Genomic DNA, 21629 nt, shown 5'->3' with positions numbered 1-21629 from the left:
AGGCATATTTTACTATTTTATTATAATGAAATGAACTAGTACTCACTGCAAATTGATCTTCAGAAAATGGTGCAGGATTTCTGTACTCTGTTACCTTTGAATGTATTATATGTATTACCAAGTAAATTAACTGTACTACATTTAATGTTTTGAAGTTTTTGCTATACGATGCATGCACTTGCCAGAAAGACAGAGAGAGACAGCGAGAAAGAAAGTGAGAAGTCACTCCCAGGGGGGATGACCACACCACAGTCCTTTCTCCTCCATTCTCCTCTTGGGATCTTGGGCACGCATGCACATGTGCCCGGCGTGAGTTTAAGCCACTGGGTCCAGGACTCAAACCATGGTAGACTACATGGGAATCCAGCGACATAGCCATTACGCAAACTGCTGGTCCCTACTACATTTAATTTTAAGTGAAAAGGAGTGGAAGATTATGGGAGCTGCTATCTTAGGGTGGTCAGAGGAGGACTCACTGAAAAGGGATGTTCTAGCAGAACTCAGCAAATGAGGGAGTGAGATATGAAGATATTTGTGAGTGGAGAAGAATGCTGGAGGCTGAGAACAGCAAAGAAAAAAGCACTGAAGTGGGAACAAGCTGGAGAGATCCAAAAAGAGTCTAGAGGGCTGTTTAGACCAGAATGAGAGAAGGAGGGGAGGCAGAGAAGTGGCCTGGCCAGTCAGCACAGGATATGGCTTCTTCCTGAATGAGGTGGAAGCACTGGAGAGAATGACGTGACTGATGTTGGGGCTCAGAACACAGAACCCCAAAGGATGGCACTAAGGCATGCTGAGTACTTTGAACCACGGGAGAACCAAGGTCTCTCTGACTTCCCTCCATGTGCCCCCACTCCACAGTTCAATCCTCTCTCACTCCAGGAGTACAGGGAGGGGCTTTCTTTAAATCTCCCTGATCTAAGGACAGATTCTCTGACTGAAAGAAACACAATTGTCCTGAGTCCCTCCCTGGGAATCTCACCAACTAGAGGTTATCACAAGAGAGGTCCACATCACACCCAGTACCACAATCACTCCTTCTGAGGGCCACTCCAGACAACTTTTATTACAGAGAGATTCTTTATCCACCTGACCAGACCACCTTGCTCTCTCTGCATTTCCTCTCCTCCCCTCCCATAAGTTTGTCACCATCCCCCAGAAGCCCCAAGCTCTTATTCCTTTCTGCAGATCAGAAAGGATGCTTCAATCATCTGATCATTCCGAGGCTTGTATTTTGTGGAAGTTCCATACATATGCAGGTAAGTAAGGTTTTTCTCCTATTATTCTATCTACTTCCATTTATCTCATAGGCAGAAGGATCCAGCCTTCAGAGGACAGAAAGTTTCATCTCCCCAGTAGGTGTACAGGGAACAGGGACCCTTTAGCTATTGTATATGTAGCCGTGAGGCAGGCATGGACCAAAACAGAGCCACTGTAGGGGGTCCTGGTGAGTGGTAGTGGCAGGTTGGATGTGAAGTTAGGCAGGGAGGAGGTGTGATGGGCAGGTACCGGATCTATTGCCAACAGAGAACTGGCAGGACTAACTGAAAGGGTGAGACTTACTGAGAGGAGAAAGGAAGGGGGAGTTAGTTACAAAGTTTGGGAGTGAGGAGGAACAACTGGGAATAAAGTGTTGGTTTTACGTGTGATCTTCAAGGTGACGACGAGCTATCCAGTGAGGGAAAAGGGTCTGCTAAATGCACATGGACAGCTTTTAATGACTGACAGGGCTGGACCAGAGGGTGAGGAAGTGTCAAAAAATAAATAAGAGGAGATGCCAGAGAGTGCAGCTGGTGTCCAGGAGGCCTTCTGGAAGCCAGGTGCTGGCTTCAAAGAAGAGAACGCAGCTGTTGAGCACTGCAGGGAGCTTCAAGAGGCAGAAGACAGAAACTTTCACTGGACTTGACAACAGAGGGGTGTCTGGTCACTTTGGCACAAACAATGTTGCTGGCATGGTGGAATTCAGGACTGGCTGAAGGAGTTCACGGGAGGACGGGAGGCAGGTAGAAAGGATGGATTATAAGGATGAATTCTGACGGCAGTGGTTGGAGGTCAGGGTAAGTAGAGAGATGGTTTTATGACTTTTGATCTCTGCAGCAGCAAAACTAAAGCAGATTCCTGACAGACCACCAAGACTTCGTAGGTGCCATCTACAGGTAAGGCCTCTTTATGTAATGGGAAACTCACAAGGTCAAAACCCAGAAACCAAAACCTCTAGCCCTGTCCCGTCACCGATCTTCTGAGTGACTTTGGATGATAGGTTCTTTATACAGAGCACTGCTTAAAAATGGTCTTACTTGTGCTAAGCACCCAGCACCACAGTCTTCAAAACAATGTATTTTGACAAACATGTTTTTCTGCTTTCGTGGATGTTCATAAACAACTTGACTGCTTTCACAGACCTGTGTGAAAGGCCTGAACCACCCAGATAAACTGCTATTGCCACAAACCACAACAGGCTGATAACCAAACTGGTCACAAAGAAAAGAACATATGGTGGGGGCCGGCAGGTGGCATGGTGGTTAAAGGTTCTGGGTTTCCACATGGCTGACCATGGTTTGAATCCCAAGCCTGGTGGCTTGCTTTCTCCCTTTCTCTCTCTCTCTCTCTCTCTCTCTCTCTCTCTCTCTCTCTTGTCAAATTAAAAAATAATAACAAATGGAATTAAATAAATAAATCTTTTTTTTTTTTTAAAGAAAGAAAACATACAGCACAGGGCACTATTTGGTAAAGGAGCATATAAGCTGGACACTCAGATCCTTGCCATTCGCTGTATGGCCATTTTCTGTGAACCAGAGCAGCTGCTGTGCTCAAGTACTCACTTTGCAGCTCTCCTCACTATGACCTAGAGGCACTGAGACCCTGATAAGAGTGAATGGGGGAGAAGCGCAATAGGTGGCATAATGGTTAAGATACTGAAGACTCACATGGCTGACCACAGTTCAAGTTTCAGATCTGGCAGATTGAAACACACTGGATATGTGTGTATGTGCCTAAAGTCCCGAGAGAGGAGAATAGAGAAGGAATTGTAGCATGGCCATCCCCCCGGGGGATGATTTCTCACTTTCTCTTTGGCTAGTATACATTCCCTATAGAAAAAAAATCTCCCCTCTCAAAAAAAAAAGTGAATCTGACTGGCTCTCTACAATAGCAGCTTGAGGAATGTCTGGCTCAAAACCTGCTGAGATGCCATGTTGCTAAGGTGACATTCTAAGGAGGATTTGTGCTAACAGCTCTCTGAGTAGAATTCCCTCCTGGTGGTGGTGCAGTTACAGGCCTTGAGCAGGCTCACACCTCTGTTCTTTACCCTGGTATGTTTGCTTATGTGTTTTAACGTTTGACGTGAATAAATGTCCATGCTCTCAATATTCTTTTACTTCTTGGTGTTTTGATTTTCCCTTTCTATAAAATGAGGAGGAAAAAAAATCCCAACTTTTCCATCTCACAGTTGCATAAGTGATTAGGTGTCATTTATGTACATTAAATATCCATCTTACTGGGATCAGCAATTAGCATAATGGCTATGTCACTGAACTCCCATGTAGTCAATCACGATTCAAGTCTTGGACCCGGTGGCTTCAAACTCATGCCGGGCGTGTGTGTGTGTGTGTGTGTGTGTGTGTGTGTGTGTGTGTCCAAGATCCTGACAGGAGAATGGAGAAGAGATTGTGGTGTGGCCATCCCCCCTGGGGGGGTGATTTCTAGCTTTCTGTCTCTCTGGCAAGTGTACATGCCCTGTAGCAAAACCTCTCCAAAAAAAAGAAAAAAAATCCATCTTTCTTTCTAAAAATTTGACTATTCCAGGTATCTCATATAAGTAGAATCACACGATACATGCCTTTTATATGACTGGCTTTTATTTCATTAGCTTAAGTTTCAGGTTCACCCATGTTGTAGCATCTCAAAACTACCTTCCTTTTAAAGGCTGAATAGTCCATTTTATGTTTATATTACATTTTATATCTTCATGTTGAAGGACATTTGGGTTGCTTCCATTTTTTGGCTATTGTGAGTAGTGCTGCTATGAACACAGATGTATAAACATCTCTTTCAGACCCACTTTCAATTCTTGTGTGTATACACCCAGAATGTAATTGTTGGATCATATAGTAACCATAACAACCACTTATGAGGTCTAGCAAAACAGGTTGGGTTTGCAATCAATAGCTTCAGGAAACACTTACAAAGCCTTTCAGGCACCTTTGCTGCCCTGGGAGGTCTGGAAGGGTCTGGCCTGTGTGGGGACCTACACGTAGTCCTCCTTGAAAAGGCTGTGAAGAAGAGTAGGGCTCGCGAGAGCCATCAAAGACCCGACTAGGAACCGACCAGAAGACCAACCAGCTTGTCCGAGTGATGACACGTCTGGTGCACTGAGAGGCTGACCAACGCCTGTGGCGAGGTGCCACAGCGTCTCCACTTCGGCGTGATGAAGGCAAGGATGTTGAACAGGGAACAGGAGGAGGCTGGTCGGGGCGGGTGCTAACCTTCCTTCGTAGGCTCTGTAACCACCTGGGTCTCGCCAGTCTGGATTGTTTTTAATGCTTCACTTGCTTTGAAGTAACGGAGACTTGCCCACAACGTAACAGTACATATGCCGTGCCCCTTCACCCACATTCCCCCAGTAGCAAAACTACAGCACGTCATGGCCTCGGTGGACACCGCCAAGACCCAGAGCACTCCGTTAGGAGAAGGCGTCTGTCCACCCGGCCCCCGGCAAGACTTCATGCGCACAGGATCTGTCCAAGTCCCAGGTTTCTACCCCTAACCAGGAAAAGGAGCAAGCGTGGGAGAGCTACTGCACAAGAGCCGGAAGTGCCTGCAGCCCCGACACTTCCGCGCGCGCCGCGGGCCCCGCCTCTCCCGCCGCCGCGGCGGACGAAGAAGACCGGAAGTGGTCGGGGCCCACGACCCAGTCAAACATGGCGGACCTCCACCGCCAACTGCAAGAATATCTGGCACAAGGAAAAGCGGTAGGGCCAGATGTTGCCGAGCCGCTGCTCGCCGCGAGTAAGGCGGAGGAACCCGCCACGGGGAGCGGACCTGCACAGCCGTGGCTGGGGCCCCCGGGGGCCGTGGGCGCGGAGCTCCGCGGAGCCGGCGGCCGGCCCGGCTTGCGTGCCGAGTTTGACGCGCACGCAGCGGCTGGCGACGGGCGGTGGATGCCTGCTGTTGGCCGCACTGTGCTTTGGACTAGCAGCTCTGTACGCTCCCGTACTGCTGTTGCGCGCCCGCAAATTTGCACTGCTCTGGTCGCTGGGCTCGGTGTTGGCGCTGGCGGGCAGCGCGCTGCTGCGGGGAGGAGCAGCGTGCGGGAGGCTGCTGCGCGGCGAAGAGGTGCCATCACGGCCCGCGATACTGTACGCGGCCGCGCTGGGCGCCACGCTGTATGCGGCCCTGGGGCTGCGCAGCACGGTCATCACGGTGCTGGGCGCCTGCGCGCAGGTAGCCGCGCTGCTAGCCGCGCTGGTCGGCCTGCTGCCCCGAGGTAGCATCACCGCGCTGCGCTTGGCGCTTGGCCGCCTGGGCCGGGGTGCCGGACTCGCCAAGGCGCTGCCCGTGTGAAGGCCGTGGGCCCAACCCGTCTGAAGACCACCTCGGGCCACTACGGGACCCATTCTTTCGGGAGACAACGACTAGCCTGCTGCGGGATCCAGAACCTCAGTGTCTGTCGGACCAGCCCCAGGACTCAGTGCCATTGGGGTACCACGCCGGGCCATCCTCTGGTACCCAAATCCGTAGAGACACTACGTCGGGCCTACGCAGGCAGAGCCAGCGCAAGCCTAGCCAAGCCTACAGCCGCGGTTTCCCGCACCTCCTGCCACAGTAAGAGACGACTCAGTGTCTACAGTGAACTGAGACCACCACAGTTACTAAAACTTACGTTCTGCATTGTGCAGTGAAGACATGATCTTTGTCCTTGAACTGGTGATGTAATATGCTGACAAACAGCTAAGAGAAGTTACTTTTGTACTAGCTAAGTAAAAAAGAATGGCTCTTCTTTGAATTAGCTGCTTTTGTGATTTTTTCTCAGGTTTATCTTTTACCTTTTGTAACTTAAAAAATCCAGTGGTGTAAGTAGTTCAATTACAATAACTTTTTCTTTTGTTTTGGCTATAAGACTTGGAAATTATTTTCTGTAATTCAGTAATGAGTCCAAAAGGTATCAGTAAACACTAAATTTAAGACTTTTTTTTTGCAAAGTACTGTTTAGTTTGCTTTTTTTCCCATTCAATTAGTGAAACTGCAAATATTAAAGATAAATTGAGATTAAGAATTGAGATATACAAAAAAGATTTTTTTTTTGAGAGAGAGATTTTTGCTATAGGGTGCGTTCGCTCGCCAGAAAGAGAGAAAGCGAGAAATCACCACCACCCCCAGGGGAGATGGCCACAGCATAATCCCTTCTCCTCCATTCTCCTCTCCAGGTCTTGGGCACATACGCACACGCGCCTGGTGTGAGTTTAAGCCACTGGGTCTGGGACTCGAACCGTTGTTGGCTACATGGGAGTCCAGTGACATAGCCACTATGCCAACTGCTGGTCCCAAAAAAGATGTTTTTTTCTGTCCTTTGGCAAGAAGCATGGTATCCAGTCAGACACATGTAGATGTTCAGATTTCTCCCTGCTGTGGGCTAAAGAATCTTCTGACATAGAATCCTCTATAAGAATTCCCATATTTGATTTTCTATAAATTCTATTGGATTGTCAGAAAAGTCGTGACATTTTTTCCTATGTTTTACAAAGGTCATTTATTTACATAAAGAACAAGGATCAATTAATGATACATTGCCTGGTTTATTCAGTAACTTTTTGCTAGCTTTCAGTGAGCTTCATAATTTTTCATAGAAGGCCTGTCTTTATTGGTGAAGGTGCTGATTTACAGCCTCATCTGAACTGAACATTATACCACACAAGGAGTTTTGAAGAGAGCAAAACAAGTGAAAGTCTGACCTTGCAAGTATGGTGTGGTAACGCATCCCATCAAAGTTCCAATCATTTTTAATGGGTGATGAGACTTATGTGTGGTCTTACATCTCGATGGAACACAACTCTACGATTAACGACCTCTGGACATTTCTGGATGATGGATTTGTTCAAACTGTCTTACTGCAGACAGTACACATATATGTTGACTGTTTGGTTCCTTGGGAGGAGCTCAAAAAACACACCTTTAAAATCCCACCACACTGAGTGCATAAACTTCCTCTAATGTCTGCTTTCAGCATCATTTGAGATTAATCATCACTTTGGGCCGTATGCACATCACATTGTTGTAAACAATCCACTTATTATCCCCAGTTGTCAGTTGCTTCAAAGGATCATTTTCCTCACTTTTAATGGATGCCCTGTCAAATGAACTTCTTTGAGTTCATGATGAACCCAAATATCGAGCTTGCTTACATATCCCAGCTGCTTCAAGTGGTCATGAATGCTTGGATGATGGATGTTCAGTATTTCTGCAATCTCTCCTATCTTGAAATGTGGGTTTGACTCAATCAGTGCCTTTATTTTGTCGTCATCAACCTTGGTGGGCATCCCTGACTGATGAGCAGAGTTGAGATCAAAATTACCAGCATGGAATTTCATGAGCCATGGTTGGCACTGACGTTCTTGTAGAGCATTGTCACTAAACTGTACGCAACTTTTCACAAGTTTGATGCACGTTCTTCCCTTTACAGAATGCACTCTTCCCTCTTCAACTTATAAAATCTTCAAAACTCAAACCAAATTTTTTTGTTTTAGAATGAAGTTAGAACTGTCAGCATAGCAATAACATAGATCCAAGTGACTCCAGTATTTCCAAAAATGAGCTAGTGCCATCTGTTGCAAAAATGCATCATGACTTTTCTGATGACACAATCTATTGGGTCAGCCTGGGGCCCATTTTGCATAGAAAAACAATGTCATGACTTTTCAACGACTTAAGTCTTTCATCCCTAGTTTTATGTAGTTTTCAGTTTACAGCCTGACCCTAATCCAATTATTTAGATGCTTTTCATACCTAATTACTAATTTCCTTCATTTTAGGTTCAGTCAATGCTTACTTTTACCTGCCTTAATTTATTGCCAGAATATATAGGCCCAATATTCTGATAAGTCCAGAAAATTACCTGTTTTGCCAACATTTATAAATGAGGAAGTAAAATGAATCCAGATTTTAAAATCCTGTGTCTGTGATCCTCATGCTGGACCACACATCAGAATTACTTGAAGAGCTCAATTCAGTCAGACTCTCTGGATGCTCAGTCCTATGTAACAGTATTTTCTTGAAAGCCCCTGTGCGGGGTGCCACACCATGAAAACCATTTTTCTGCACACTGGCTTGCAATTTGAAAGAGTTATTCTCTGAGGATCAGCAGGTGACAATGGTGGTTAGGCACTGTACTACATGGCTGACCATGGTTCGAGTTCCAGACCTGGTGGCTTTGTAAATCATGCTAAGCATGTGTGCTCAAAATCTTCAGAGAAAGGAAAAGGGATTATTGTGTGTCCATTCCCCACCACCACCCTGGGGAGTGATTTCTCACTTTCCCGATATCTGGCTTGTTCCCTGTGGCTGGATCAGTGTGGTCTTAACAGGGAGTTTTAGGCAACAGCAGGAACCAAGCTCTTCTTCCAGCCCTGAAGTTCATTTCCTGAGTCTTAGCCAGTGGCTTGATTCCTGCCTCAAGAAATGACAAGGCACTAGGCTTGTAGCCTACCCTCTCCCCTTAATATTAGTTCATAATACTGCCTACAGGGTTAACCTACCTCAGGGAGCGTGGTATGAGGACCAATGCAATGTTCACAGGGAGCACCTTTAATTGGAAATGGTACTGGTTGCTCTTTCTGTCTCCTATAAATTTTGGCCCTCGTCCTAACGTGCAAATTCGTCTAGAATTTGCAAGGCTGAAAGTTTTACAGTGTTTACCATATTTTTGTTTTAAATACATTTTTTAGATTTTTAAAAACTTTCCAGCATTTTAAGAATTCAAACACTATTTAAAAATCTAGTTTTTATAAAATTCGAAGTACAATAGTTTTGTATTTTGACAGTGACCTTAAAAATATTATATAAGTATTTAATGTATGATGTCGAAAATTCCATTTTCTGTAAATGAGTTCATTTTCAAAATGTGATATGGTTTATCTTACTGAGGAACTACTGTGTTTTTGAAATTAAAGCCTAAAATGTTAATAAAATTCTTCCCACAGGAATCTCACAAAAGGAGCCCTTTTTAGTTTCTTTGAATTTGGTGGCTATTTCTTTTTAAGCTGTACTAGTGGAGGGCAAAGAAGGAATGTTCTCCAGTAATGTGGTCATCATAAGGCGCTAAAAAATACTCAAAATAAAAAGTATTCACTGGGAGTCTCTAGGTTCTAACACTCTGAAGAGCAATAGGTGTGGTTAAAAATTTGTCCCTCCACAGAAATAACTTTGCTTTTACCATTTTTAAATATTATATAGTCAGTTAAGAGATTTTTATATACTATCAAACTGTATCACTATCCCCTTTTCTAATCAACCCTTGAGACTTCTAGCAACACTAAATTTGCCAGGTAAACTCTGATGCTGCACTTGAAGCTGGCAATGGAATGATATGTCAGGGTAGCCAAAGGGCTGTCTTCTGAATAGTAAAAGCTTCCTTACGAAAACAAAACATAAGTCAGAAAGTATTAGGCCAACAGGTAGTGTGACGATTAAGGTACTGAATCCCACGTGACCAATTGTGGTTCTTGTTCTGGACACAGCAGCTTGAAAAACATGCTTAGTACACGTGTGTGCATGCCCAAGAGAATGAAGAAAGGACGGGTATGTCCATCCGGGCTGGAGGGGTTTCTTTCTCACTTTCCTTCTCTGTGAGGTGAGCACATGTGCCCTATAGCAAATTAAAAACAAACAAACAAAAAATCATGGAGTATCTCAAACTGAATTTTTAGTTTCTAGTTCAAACTGGACCAGGTACTATAATACTATATTTATTTAAAACATAGAATTTACAATGGATAAGAACTTTCTGGCTTCCTGTAACTTAGGAAGGTTGTCCCTAGCCTTAAACACGGTGTGTCCACATAGTGGGTAGGAAGAAGAGATTATTCAGGTTTGGCAAAATTGTAGGAGATATTTTGGTCTATTCCTTTCCAAGTTAATCTGTTAAATAACTTACAGATGTCAAAAGGGATAAGATTCATTTCAGACACACATCAGATTTTCAAAACAACTGAAATCTAAAGTGTGATTACTAGGAGATGCCAAGGGAAGGCCCCTAGTTAGACTACAAGACAAGTTTTTCTTCAGAGTGTAATTTTCCTTCTGCCAGAATATATCTAACTGAGGTTCTGAAGTAGTTCGAAAGTATTCCTTGCTCTGTAACAAAAATAGTATGAAGTACTAAACTCATAGATGAAATGAGTTTAGATGACTGAGTGTTCCCATCGAGTATGCTCACAAATACCATCAGCAACTCCCCCCCCTCAGCAGGTCAGATACAATGTAAACCAAGGGCTTCCATAAGGCAAACACTTCACAACTGGTTGTTTTCTGTTAATTCTTGCGTAAATCACATTCTGTATTCATACAAAAACAACTTAATGTTTTTCTCTGACAAACTGTACATATAGAAACAAATTTCCAATTGGACATGAACTTAAATTTGTGGAGGTGCTCCATGTCTCCTGACACTGAAAAAAAAAAAATTCCAGCTTTTATCTTCACAAAATAACATGGGAGTTAGGGCAATGAGGGCGGACAGGACCAAACAAGGCCAGCTACTCTGGGCAGGCAGCTGGCAGCAGTCTCTGCATCTTGAGTCTCGTGAGAGTTGGTGGCCCAGAAGAGCTCAGGGCTACAGTGGTGCAGGCTTCCTTCTGTTTCTCTTGGTAAGTCCACAAGAGGTTCTTAAATACTGTCCAGAGAGGCCTAGGGTACTCAGCCCAACTTCTACCGGCCCCTTCCACCACCCCTTGATGCTCCTCGCCTTGGTGGGCCAGAGTTCATGTTACTTCCTCGACCCCAATTACTGCCACTGCGGACCCCTCGAGAAGGGGCGCTGCTGCCGGGAGGACCCCCAAAAGGTTCGTCTCTGTGGTATCCATCGTGGTGATCCCCATCCAGGGAGCTGGAACGCCCAGACTTTGGCACTCTCTGAGAAGGTCCTGGGCCCCCTCGGCCTGAAACGAAACATTGATTTCACGTGTATTAGAGACTGTCAATAATTCCTGGTACAAACTTCTTTCTCTGATGACAATGGGCCACTTCTGGGAGGTTCTGATACTAGCATGCCATTCTGAGCATTGAAAGGTGTCCCTCTATCCTTTCCCATCACCAGCTCATTGCCAAGGACTCGGGCTTGGTCCTGAGCATCATCTAGACCTATGTTTCCCAAGGCTGTGTGGCAGATGGTAGGAAGTGCTGAGGGAGGCCCACAGCCACTGCACCATTCTATGGTAAGTGTATCGTCTCTCTCCTATGCCACAAAGTTTTGTTTTGTTTTTTAAGTTTATTTGTTTTATTCATGATAATGCATGCAACAAGAGAAAGACACCTTTGATGGAATTTAATCTGTGATTCTCCTTCCCCAGCCTGCCAGCTTGTCAGTATCTTGAGTGTGTTTAGGTCAACCAGGATGGGGATCCAAACCCATGCATGCTTAGCAATGCAGCCCACAGCTCTGCAGTCCAGCCTGCTACTGACTGTGGCACCGGGCCAGGCCCCAACCAGGGTTATTTTCAGGAAGATTTGGAAAGCACTGACTCAACTTTGGAAGCAACTAAAACCCACAGCTGGTGTTGCCATTAAAGAGAAGCACTCCAGCTAGGATAAGTGATCACTGATTATCTTGCATCCTGTGGCACTTCAGCTTCCTTTTACATAGTGAACAATATACGTCTTAAAAAGCACAAAAGAAGGGCCAGCAGGTGGCGTGGTGCTTAGTAGTGTTGGATTCCCAAAGGGCCGATTGTGGTGGTTTGAGTCCTGACCTGGCAACTTGCTTTCTGGCTTTCCCTTTCTCTCTCTCTCTCTGTCTCTCCCTGGTCAAATTAAAATAATAATATTAATTATAACACATGGAATTAAATAAATAAATAAATCTCTCTTTTTTTTTAAATACAAAAGAAAAACTGATTTTCAGAATTATTTCTCCCAGAGGTAGGTTAGCTTATTTAAGACTTGGACACGCAAATGTTTAAGTGCAAATAAATTCTATATTTTAAATTTTCTTCTCATGAGAGTATAGGATTGGTCACATCTCCCATAATGTGTCCTCAGAAGACTAGCCTACTTAATCCTGTCTTAATGTTTTTAAACACAATTCAAGTCTGATTGAGATGAAAAGGTTAGGAGAGCTACCACCTAATGATCTTCCCTTTCTTCCTTACAGCACAGCTAGACCCAGTGTGCCTGGGTAGAGAAGTCATCAGCTAAAGCACCATTTCTACACTCGCCACATGTCCTCAGCCACAGGAGCTAAAAAGGTGTCCCAAGTGCCCATGAAGGTCATCCAAGACATACCATATTGAGTAGTAGCAAAATGGGTTAGGGTAGGGAACATCTACTGCAAATGCATGATGTAATTTCTGCAGGTTTTGCTTGGAGAAGACTCAGATGAGAACTGAGAACAACAAGCAGAACTTGTAACAAGGATGGATTATAAGTGAAAGCAGGTTAACTCGGGGCCCAAAGCACAGGCTTTCTAGAAACTCTAAACCACAGCATGGACCTGGCTGCCTGGCCTCTCTGAGACCAGAGCTGGAAGGCAGCTCTCAGGGTGCTACTGGAGGCAAAGAATTAGTGCTACCTATAAATAATCAGAGCTTCAAGATGTAGAGATAATCTAGTGCTCCCCTCAAAGCCTCCCAGAGACCATGTTCCCCAAAGACTTTGTAACTTTGAACATACGCACTTTCCTTCTGGACACAGGCTGAAAATCCAACACAGAATCTAGGAGAGGACAACTGTTCCCCTCTCACCAAAGATATCCTTGAGGGCTGTGAGCAACCACTGGTGAAAATATGACTGTCAATTTGAGCAGGAGTCTATAGAAAGCAAGCTCAGCAGACAGCGCTATGCACCCTGGCAGAGAGCAGAAGGGGAACCCTGACCGAACCAGAGACTCCTAGAAGCCCGTCACAGGGTTGGCTCAGAGCCACAATATGAGAGCTCAACTCCACTACAGTGTGGACATCACATTTGAGAGCAGGTGGCATTGCACAGCCTCGGCCTAGAGGGTGATATCAAGACAGAGTCTGAAAGACCTCAGCAGGGGCACCCACACAGGCATAGACGAGGTCTCCTGCAGACCCACTACCCCTAGAATGAGAACATAGGCTTCTACTCACCTTTGCCTCGATCCTCAGAAGGGCCCCCAGGGGCATCCATTTCTCTGTGCTCAGAAGTGCCTGGCCCATCGTGCCAGGGGCGCTTTCGGGGTGGCAGGGATGCCATGTCCATGCCTTGGAGAGAAGAGGAGCGCTCTCTGCTGGCTGGGGAATGACCATCATGAGGGGGATGATCAGGGCGAGGGGCATCTCGGAAATGTTCATGGCCCGGTCCTGAAACAAGAAACACGCTCTCCTTATGGTGCAGCAGGGTGTACCAAAAGCAAGCAGAAGTATACACCACCACCATCACAGAGCATGCAGAGCAGCCTGAGCCACCATGTGTTCACACAGGAAACAGCTGCTGACACCCAGCATAGGTGCATGTCACATGGTAAGTGCATGAAAAAGATCAAGATCAGAAACCAGCCTGCTCCTACGCGGGAGGAGGAGGTCAGCCCAGACAAACGGTTCTCAGACATGTCAGTCTCAGGATGTCTTTATACTCAAGTTACTGAGGACCCAGAGAGATTTCATTGATGATGGGGGATAGCTACTAATAGTTACTATATTAGCAATTAAGATCAAGAAAGATTAATTCATTTACTTTTCAAAAACAAGACAATTTAATGAAAAGAATGGTTCAGTTATATATTGAGACAAACCCCTTTAGTGTCTGGTTTACTAGAGGAAAGCAGGATTCTCTATCTGTTTCTGCATTCTACATATAGACAAACGCTGTGGCTGAATGGCATGGAGTCATGGAGGTTTGAGTTGGAAAAAAGAGGGATTGGTGGATCCCTGGGAATGCTCTTGAATCCACTTTGTGAACTGCAGGCCCAATCTCACCAGAAGACACCCAACCAGCAGTTCTCGCTCCTTACCTGGCTCCCTGTTTCCATCCCAGGAGTCTGGCTTCCGTCCTCCTTCAAAGCGAGGGAACTCGTCAGGAGTGGGCAGTAACCCCTTCCTTCCTCCTGTGCAATGAACAAGCAATGCTGTGTTCACACGCTGTCTCAGGTGTGCCCACAGCCACCCCGCTCTGCCATCCTGCTCTTCCAGACCTGATGTCCTCAGCACCCACCCACTCACCTCGTGGGGTGCCCCGACCTCGACCTCTGAGATCACGTCCTCGGGCTGCTTCATCAGAAGCATCAAAACTCTCTTCTGGACCAAAGTCTTCAGGACCTGGAAAACCATCCCTTCCTCTGGGGGGTGCACGGCTCTCATGTCGGGGTGGGGCTCCTCTTCTGAAGCTGTAAAGAAAACACAGCAGTGTGTCCATCTCATTAAGTATCTTGATGCTCTAAGTTCATATTTCAAAGAAGCATAATGATAAGGGAGAATGATACAATATCAACTGGGAGAAAGGCAGAATAAGCTATACTTGTATTTCCGATTGCCAGAGGGTATGTATGCTCACCAGGGAGACAAAGACAGAGTCAGAAAGGGAGGAGAAAGCGCCCCCCAATGGGGGGAGGTCATGCCGCAACCTCTTCTCTTCCATTCCTCCATTCTGTTGGGATCTAGGGCACATATGCACAAGAACCTGGCACGATTTTCAGGCCACCAGGGCTGAGAGTCAAACCACGGCTGACCATGTGGAATTCAGTTCCCTTTACCACTAGGCTAAGTGACCAGCCCTTTTCTTTCTTTTTTTTTTTTTTTTTATTGTAGGGTGCATACACTCACCAGAGACAGACAGAGACAGAAAGAGGACAGTGAGAAAGCAGCCCCCAAGGGGGGGACCACGCCACAATCTAGTAATCCTCTCAGGATTTTGGGCATGCACACATATGTGCCTAGTGTGTTTTTCAAGCCACCAGGTCCAGGACTTGAACCACACAGTCGGCATCTATTGGCATTTAGCAGCATTGCCAATAGACGTTCCCCACTCTAATACACATTTCCTACTACTTAAAATGCTATGATCTTGGATGACCTTCATGGGTGCCCAGGACACCTTTTTAGCTCCTGCAGCCGAGGACACGTGGCTAGTATAGGAATAATATATTAGCAGGTTAAATCCAGCTGCCTTAACCTCTATGCCATCTGTTGGCCCAACCCTATATTTTTAAAACTATAAATTTTACAATTTCAATATTAAAGGCAAATACATGAAAGAAACATAATGAAATGTGGGGTTAGTTTAAGTTTCTCTTAGGCTTTCAGGAATAATAATAGCAGTAAACGTGTTACGTGCTTATATCATGCCAAGTGCTTTACTCAGAATATTTCACTTCATTTCAGTCACACAACTGCCTTATGAGGCCAGTACTATTATTAACTCTGGTTTGTTTGTTTTTTTTTTCCCCCTGTGGGGAGAGGTTTTTGCTATAAGGATGTGCGCTTGCCAGAAAGAGAGAGAAAGAGACAGAAAGTGAGAAATCACTCCCCAGGGGGTATGGTCACACGGCAATCCCTTTTCCTCCATTCTCTTCTCTGGATCTTGGGCACACATGCACATGTGCCTAGCGTGAGTTTAAGCCACTGGGCCTGGGACTCGAACTGCAGTCGACTACATGGGAGTCCAGTGACCAGCCAACTGCTGGTCCTTAACTCTGTGTTACCGATGGGAGATTGAGACTCAGATAAAGATGTTTGTCTCTTTAAAGTCATACAGTGTGTGTCAATTGCGATTTGAACTCAACCAGTCTGAAGCCTGGGCCTAGTCTCTTTATCACTACATCCCAAATACTTTTCATTATCATCTACGTTTTTATGATGCACATTTATTACTTACATAATACAGATCACGCCTGCCAACTGTACTGGACCTGTTCTAGAGTGCCTGCTCTGCCACCTGCCTGGGCAGGCCTACGCGGCCTGGGTTGTAGAGGGCCTGCTCTGCCACCTGCCTGGGCAGGCCTACGCGGCCTGGGTTGTACCAATAGCCCCGCTCCACAGCTGACTGGCGTACTGGTAGCATCTGGCCACAGGGAGCCCACTCACTGCCTAGCTGCAACCTGTTCCCCTAGTGGGAGGACACCTTCCCCTTCTCTTTCAGGTATTTTGGAACTAGGAGACTAAGTTGGCTGGGAGCATTACTAGAGCACAGCGGTTACAGGGAAGCCTGCCGGGAAGCAGAGAAAGTGGCCTTCAAGCAGGAAGTACATCAAGAGAGGACAGGAACACTGGAGAGAGGGTAAGAGGAGACGTGGGCCACTCTGTGTGAGCTACCATGCCTATGGCCTCCTCCCCACCAGGTCTTCCATTTTTTCTTGAGTTTCCATTAGTTATCTTTGTTTTTATAAGTTAGTTTTTTTCATGAGAGTGAGAGAGAGACTGAGAAAGAAAGAGAATGAAGTGCTCTCTGCAGGAACTCACACTGCAGTCCACCCCCACCCGCCACCGCCTTCCCAGCTAGCCAGGACTATGGGTAAGCATGTACTTAGCATGTATAGAGAGGCCAACCAGGGAACCGAACCCAGGATCTTCCGAATGGATCCAGCTTTGCTTGAATGGCATGTTCAAATTAAACCACTGAGTTGTCCCTCCATTAGTTTTTTACTCCAATTTTTTACTTTTATTTATTTATTTAAGTTTTGCTATTAGGGCACATGCTCATAGGAGAGAGGGGAAAAAAACATCACCCTCTAGGGGGGATGGCCATGCTGCAATCCCTTCTCATCTGTCTTCTTCTCAGAATTTTGGGCACATGCACCCTTCAGGCTGTACAGTCGGCCATGTAACCACCAGCTGCTTTAACCACAACACCAGCAGCTGGCCCATATCTTCTTGCCTCATAGTAAAGTACAATGACTACCCAGAGATCTTTACTTAATCACATGTGCTTTTATCTTCTCTCTGTCCGTCTATTTACAAATGCCTTTTCTAGTCCGTGTGAAAAGCGGATACTGACAACATGACACTTGATCCCTGCATACTTCAGTAGTTTAAGGACTTCATCCCACATAACCACAGTACCATTATCACTCTCAATAATATGTGATATTATTTAATATACAGTTCAACTCAAATCTCCCCAACTGTCCCCAAACTGTCCTTCACAGTTGGTTGTTTTTAAATAAAGAATTCAATTATGACCATGTGCTGTTATTGCTTGCCAGAAAGAGAGAGAAAGAGACAGAAAGTGAGAAATCACTCCCCAGGGGGTATGGTCACACGGCAATCCCTTTTCCTCCATTCTCTTCTCTGGATCTTGGGCACACATGCACATGTGCCTAGCGTGAGTTTAAGCCACTGGGTCTGGGACTCGAACTGCAGTCGACTACATGGGAGTCCAGTGACCAGCCAACTGCTGGTCCTTAACTCTGTGTTACCGATGGGAGATTGAGACTCAGATAAAGATGTTTGTCTCTTTAAAGTCATACAGTGTGTGTCAATTGCGATTTGAACTCAACCAGTCTGAAGCCTGGGCCTAGTCTCTTTATCACTACATCCCAAATACTTTTCATTATCATCTACGTTTTTATGATGCACATTTATTACTTACATAATACAGATCACGCCTGCCAACTGTACTGGACCTGTTCTAGAGTGCCTGCTCTGCCACCTGCCTGGGCAGGCCTACGCGGCCTGGGTTGTACCAATAGCCCCGCTCCACAGCTGACTGGCGTACTGGTAGCATCTGGCCACAGGGAGCCCACTCACTGCCTAGCTGCAACCTGTTCCCCTAGTGGGAGGACACCTTCCCCTTCTCTTTCAGGTATTTTGGAACTAGGAGACTAAGTTGGCTGGGAGCATTACTAGAGCACAGCGGTTACAGGGAAGCCTGCCGGGAAGCAGAGAAAGTGGCCTTCAAGCAGGAAGTACATCAAGAGAGGACAGGAACACTGGAGAGAGGGTAAGAGGAGACGTGGGCCACTCTGTGTGAGCTACCATGCCTATGGCCTCCTCCCCACCAGGTCTTCCATTTTTTCTTGAGTTTCCATTAGTTATCTTTGTTTTTATAAGTTAGTTTTTTTCATGAGAGTGAGAGAGAGACTGAGAAAGAAAGAGAATGAAGTGCTCTCTGCAGGAACTCACACTGCAGTCCACCCCCACCCGCCACCGCCTTCCCAGCTAGCCAGGACTATGGGTAAGCATGTACTTAGCATGTATAGAGAGGCCAACCAGGGAACCGAACCCAGGATCTTCCGAATGGATCCAGCTTTGCTTGAATGGCATGTTCAAATTAAACCACTGAGTTGTCCCTCCATTAGTTTTTTACTCCAATTTTTTACTTTTATTTATTTATTTAAGTTTTGCTATTAGGGCACATGTGCTCATAGGAGAGAGGGGAAAAAAACATCACCCTCTAGGGGGGATGGCCATGCTGCAATCCCTTCTCATCTGTCTTCTTCTCAGAATTTTGGGCACATGCACCCTTCAGGCTGTACAGTCGGCCATGTAACCACCAGCTGCTTTAACCACAACACCAGCAGCTGGCCCATATCTTCTTGCCTCATAGTAAAGTACAATGACTACCCAGAGATCTTTACTTAATCACATGTGCTTTTATCTTCTCTCTGTCCGTCTATTTACAAATGCCTTTTCTAGTCCGTGTGAAAAGCGGATACTGACAACATGACACTTGATCCCTGCATACTTCAGTAGTTTAAGGACTTCATCCCACATAACCACAGTACCATTATCACTCTCAATAATATGTGATATTATTTAATATACAGTTCAACTCAAATCTCCCCAACTATCCCCAAACTGTCCTTCACAGTTGGTTGTTTTTAAATAAAGAATTCAATTATGACCATGTGCTGTTATTTACTGCTCATATCTCTTTGGTTTGTTTTAATCTAAAACAAATCCCTCCTTTTTGTCTTTCATGACCTTGACATTTCCTTCCTTCTTCAAATTTCTTTCTTTGGTGAGAGAGAAGCACTCTCAACAGAGTGACATGCCATGACTCTCCCCCAGCCTTCCCAACCAGCCAGGTCATAGGAACGTGTGGCCCCACATGCACAGATCAGCCCAGGGAATGAGCCCTGGTTTCCAGTGGCACTAGCACCCCAGAGCAGTGCACTGCACTATTGTGGCTGGCTACCTAGACATTTTTGAAGGGTATGTCTAGGATACAGAATGGTCCACAATCCTAATTTATCGACATGTTTCCCCATGATTAGATTCAGTTTAAACATTTAAAAAAAAAATAGGTTTTTGTCATGGGGTATGCGCACTCACTGGAGAGAAATGGAAACAGTGAGAGGGAAAGTAAAAAAGTCACGCCCCAGTGGGGGATGGCAATGTCACAATCCCTTCTCCTCCATTCTCTTACTGGGATCTTAGCCACATGAGCATACACGCCCAGTGTGATTTTCAAGCCCCTGTGTCTAGGACTCGAACCATAGTCGGCTATATGGGAGTCCAGTAACATAACCACTAAGCCATCTGCGCCCCAGTTTAAACATTTTTTATAAGAACTGCTCGGACTTTCTCATGATGCCAGTTTGTCTCACTGTTTATGTGTAAAGGTAGTGTGTCAACCAGAATGCGCAGTTCCAAAGGACCATATTCCCCTGGGTAACTAACAAGCTATCTGTAGGGTTATACTGTGGCACCTTGAGAGCACTAACTCCCTAGTCTCTCTTTATTTTTCCTCTAATTGGGTGGAGAGGCACATGGGAGGAAGAAGGGAAGAGAGAGACAGGTATTTTAGATAGGGTCTCACAGCTGCAATCTTCCTGCCCTAGCCTCTCAGTTAGCTAGGTTATAAACATGCACCACCATGCCCAGACTATTCAGGGTCATCCAGGATCCAAACCCAGTCCTCCCATGAGGTCCCAGGCTTGTGAAACAGTGCTCTACCGCCAGCACAACTGGGACTCCCTAAGGTCTTCTACCCAATGGTTTGAGCATCTAATGATGACTCTTGGCTTTTATCAACTGTGCCACTGGTTACTTATAAAAGAGGTGATTTTCGGGAACCAGCAGTTAGAGTAATGGCTATGTCACTGGACTCCCACGTAGTCGACCGCGGTTTGCGTCCCGGACCCAGTGGCTTAAAACTCACGCTGGGTGCGTGTGCGTGCATGCCCAAGATCCCAAGAAGGGAATGGAGGAGAAGGGACTGCGGTGTGACCATCCCCCCTGGGGGGTGATTTCTCGCTTTCTGTCTCTATGTCTCTCTCTGTCTGGCGAGCACACGCGCCCTATAGCGAAAATCTCTCCAAAAAAAAAAAAAAAAAGAGGTGACTTTCTAATTATATCACTCCTCCTCCTACAGTTGTTACTAGGCATTCTGTTAAAAAAAATTTTTTTGAACGAAAGAACTTTTTCTTTTCCGTTCTATCTCTCTAGCTTTTTAATAATCTTCTTGGTCCTAAGCTAAGTTAGCCAAATCACGCTTCCTGCAAGCAAAGAGGTATGCCCAGGACACCAGCTGAAATAATAAGCTATGGCACAGATGGAATGGGGAGAGGAGGAGGAGATGGGCCCGGAACAGTTTCAGTGGGGACGACTGTTTCCATGAAACAGAAACATAGCAGGATTCTTCTTTTGTCCAGGCATCTGCTGTACACTGCCCTACTTATAAAGGAACAGAGAGGAGCTAATTTGCTTTTATTAGAAAATACCTACTGTTATGGACTAAATATTTGTGTACCCCTCCTTCCACATGCTGATGCTCTAAGCCCCAATGTGATGATGCCTGGAGATGACAGGCTGGATGAGGTCATGAGGGTGGGGTCCTGATGACGGGAACAGGGCTCTTAGAAGAGAAGACAAAGAAAGGCTCATGTTCAGCCCCACCATGGGAGGACACAGTGAGAACACAGCCATCTGTTGGCCTAGAAGAAAGCCCTCAGTGGAAACAGAACATGCCAGGCCTTGAACTTCTAGCCTCCATACCTGTGAGAATATAATGTTTGTGGTTGAAGCTGCCTTGTCTGTGGCACCTTTCTATAGCAGCTGGACGGATGAAGATACCGCCAAGTGGAATGACTCCTCTCCAGGACTCACCTCCTGCACAGAATTACTGACTGACTAAACAGTCACTGAGCACACAGTATGCTGCCACCACTGCTCTGGCCTTGGGGACAGGTGCAAACAAAGCCCCTGTCTTCAGAGAGCCAATATGCTTATGGGACATACAGGCACTAAAGAAATGAATAGACCACTTCAGGGGGCCGGCAGGTGGCATGGTGGTTAAGGACGCTGGACGCCACATGGCCAACCACAGTTTGAGTGCGGACGGCAGCTTGCTTTCTCACTTCCCTTCTCTCTTTCTCTGTCCCTCTCTGGTCAAATTAAAATAAAATAAATAAAGTAGTTCTTTAAAAAATGTCTATATCACTTCATGTCAAGCAGTGCTACCTGCTATGAAGAAATACAAGGCACAGTAAAGGAAGTAGGCATGGCAGGAGTGTGTGCGTCCCA

At 45.8% G+C, this 21629-nt stretch overlaps 2 protein-coding genes across 9 annotated transcripts in view; one reads left to right on the top strand and one right to left on the bottom strand.

Moving 5' to 3' along the window:
- The first annotated feature begins 4875 nt into the window (after window positions 1-4875).
- On the top strand, window positions 4876-6101 carry SFT2D3 (SFT2 domain containing 3). The gene is given in 2 exon segments (XM_006172182.2): window positions 4876-5065; window positions 5067-6101. Coding segments are annotated over 2 exon segments (642 nt in total). The 5' UTR covers window positions 4876-4916; the 3' UTR covers window positions 5560-6101.
- A 4410-nt stretch (window positions 6102-10511) lies between these two features.
- WDR33 (WD repeat domain 33) overlaps window positions 10512-21629 on the bottom strand; it is a 141809-nt gene continuing 130691 nt past the window's right edge. For 6 of the 8 annotated variants that reach the window (XM_006153682.3, XM_006153681.3, XM_006153686.3 and 3 more), the window contains 4 exons: window positions 14388-14551; window positions 14180-14272; window positions 13317-13529; window positions 10512-11147 (listed from right to left, as the gene is read on the bottom strand). In XM_006153682.3, the coding sequence (XP_006153744.1) occupies window positions 10918-11147; window positions 13317-13529; window positions 14180-14272; window positions 14388-14551 (700 nt within the window). In that variant the 3' untranslated portion in view covers window positions 10512-10917. Of the gene's footprint in view, window positions 11148-12489; window positions 12590-13316; window positions 13530-14179; window positions 14273-14387; window positions 14552-21629 lie in introns of those variants that run through there. The other 2 variants (XM_006153687.3, XM_006153685.3) reach the window with 2 other exon arrangements.

The sequence above is a fragment of the Tupaia chinensis genome, unplaced genomic scaffold, assembly GCF_000334495.1.
Source record: "Tupaia chinensis unplaced genomic scaffold, TupChi_1.0 Scaffold000386_1, whole genome shotgun sequence".
Taxonomy (NCBI): domain Eukaryota; kingdom Metazoa; phylum Chordata; class Mammalia; order Scandentia; family Tupaiidae; genus Tupaia; species Tupaia belangeri.
This window is presented reverse-complemented; position numbering and strand designations above follow the sequence as displayed.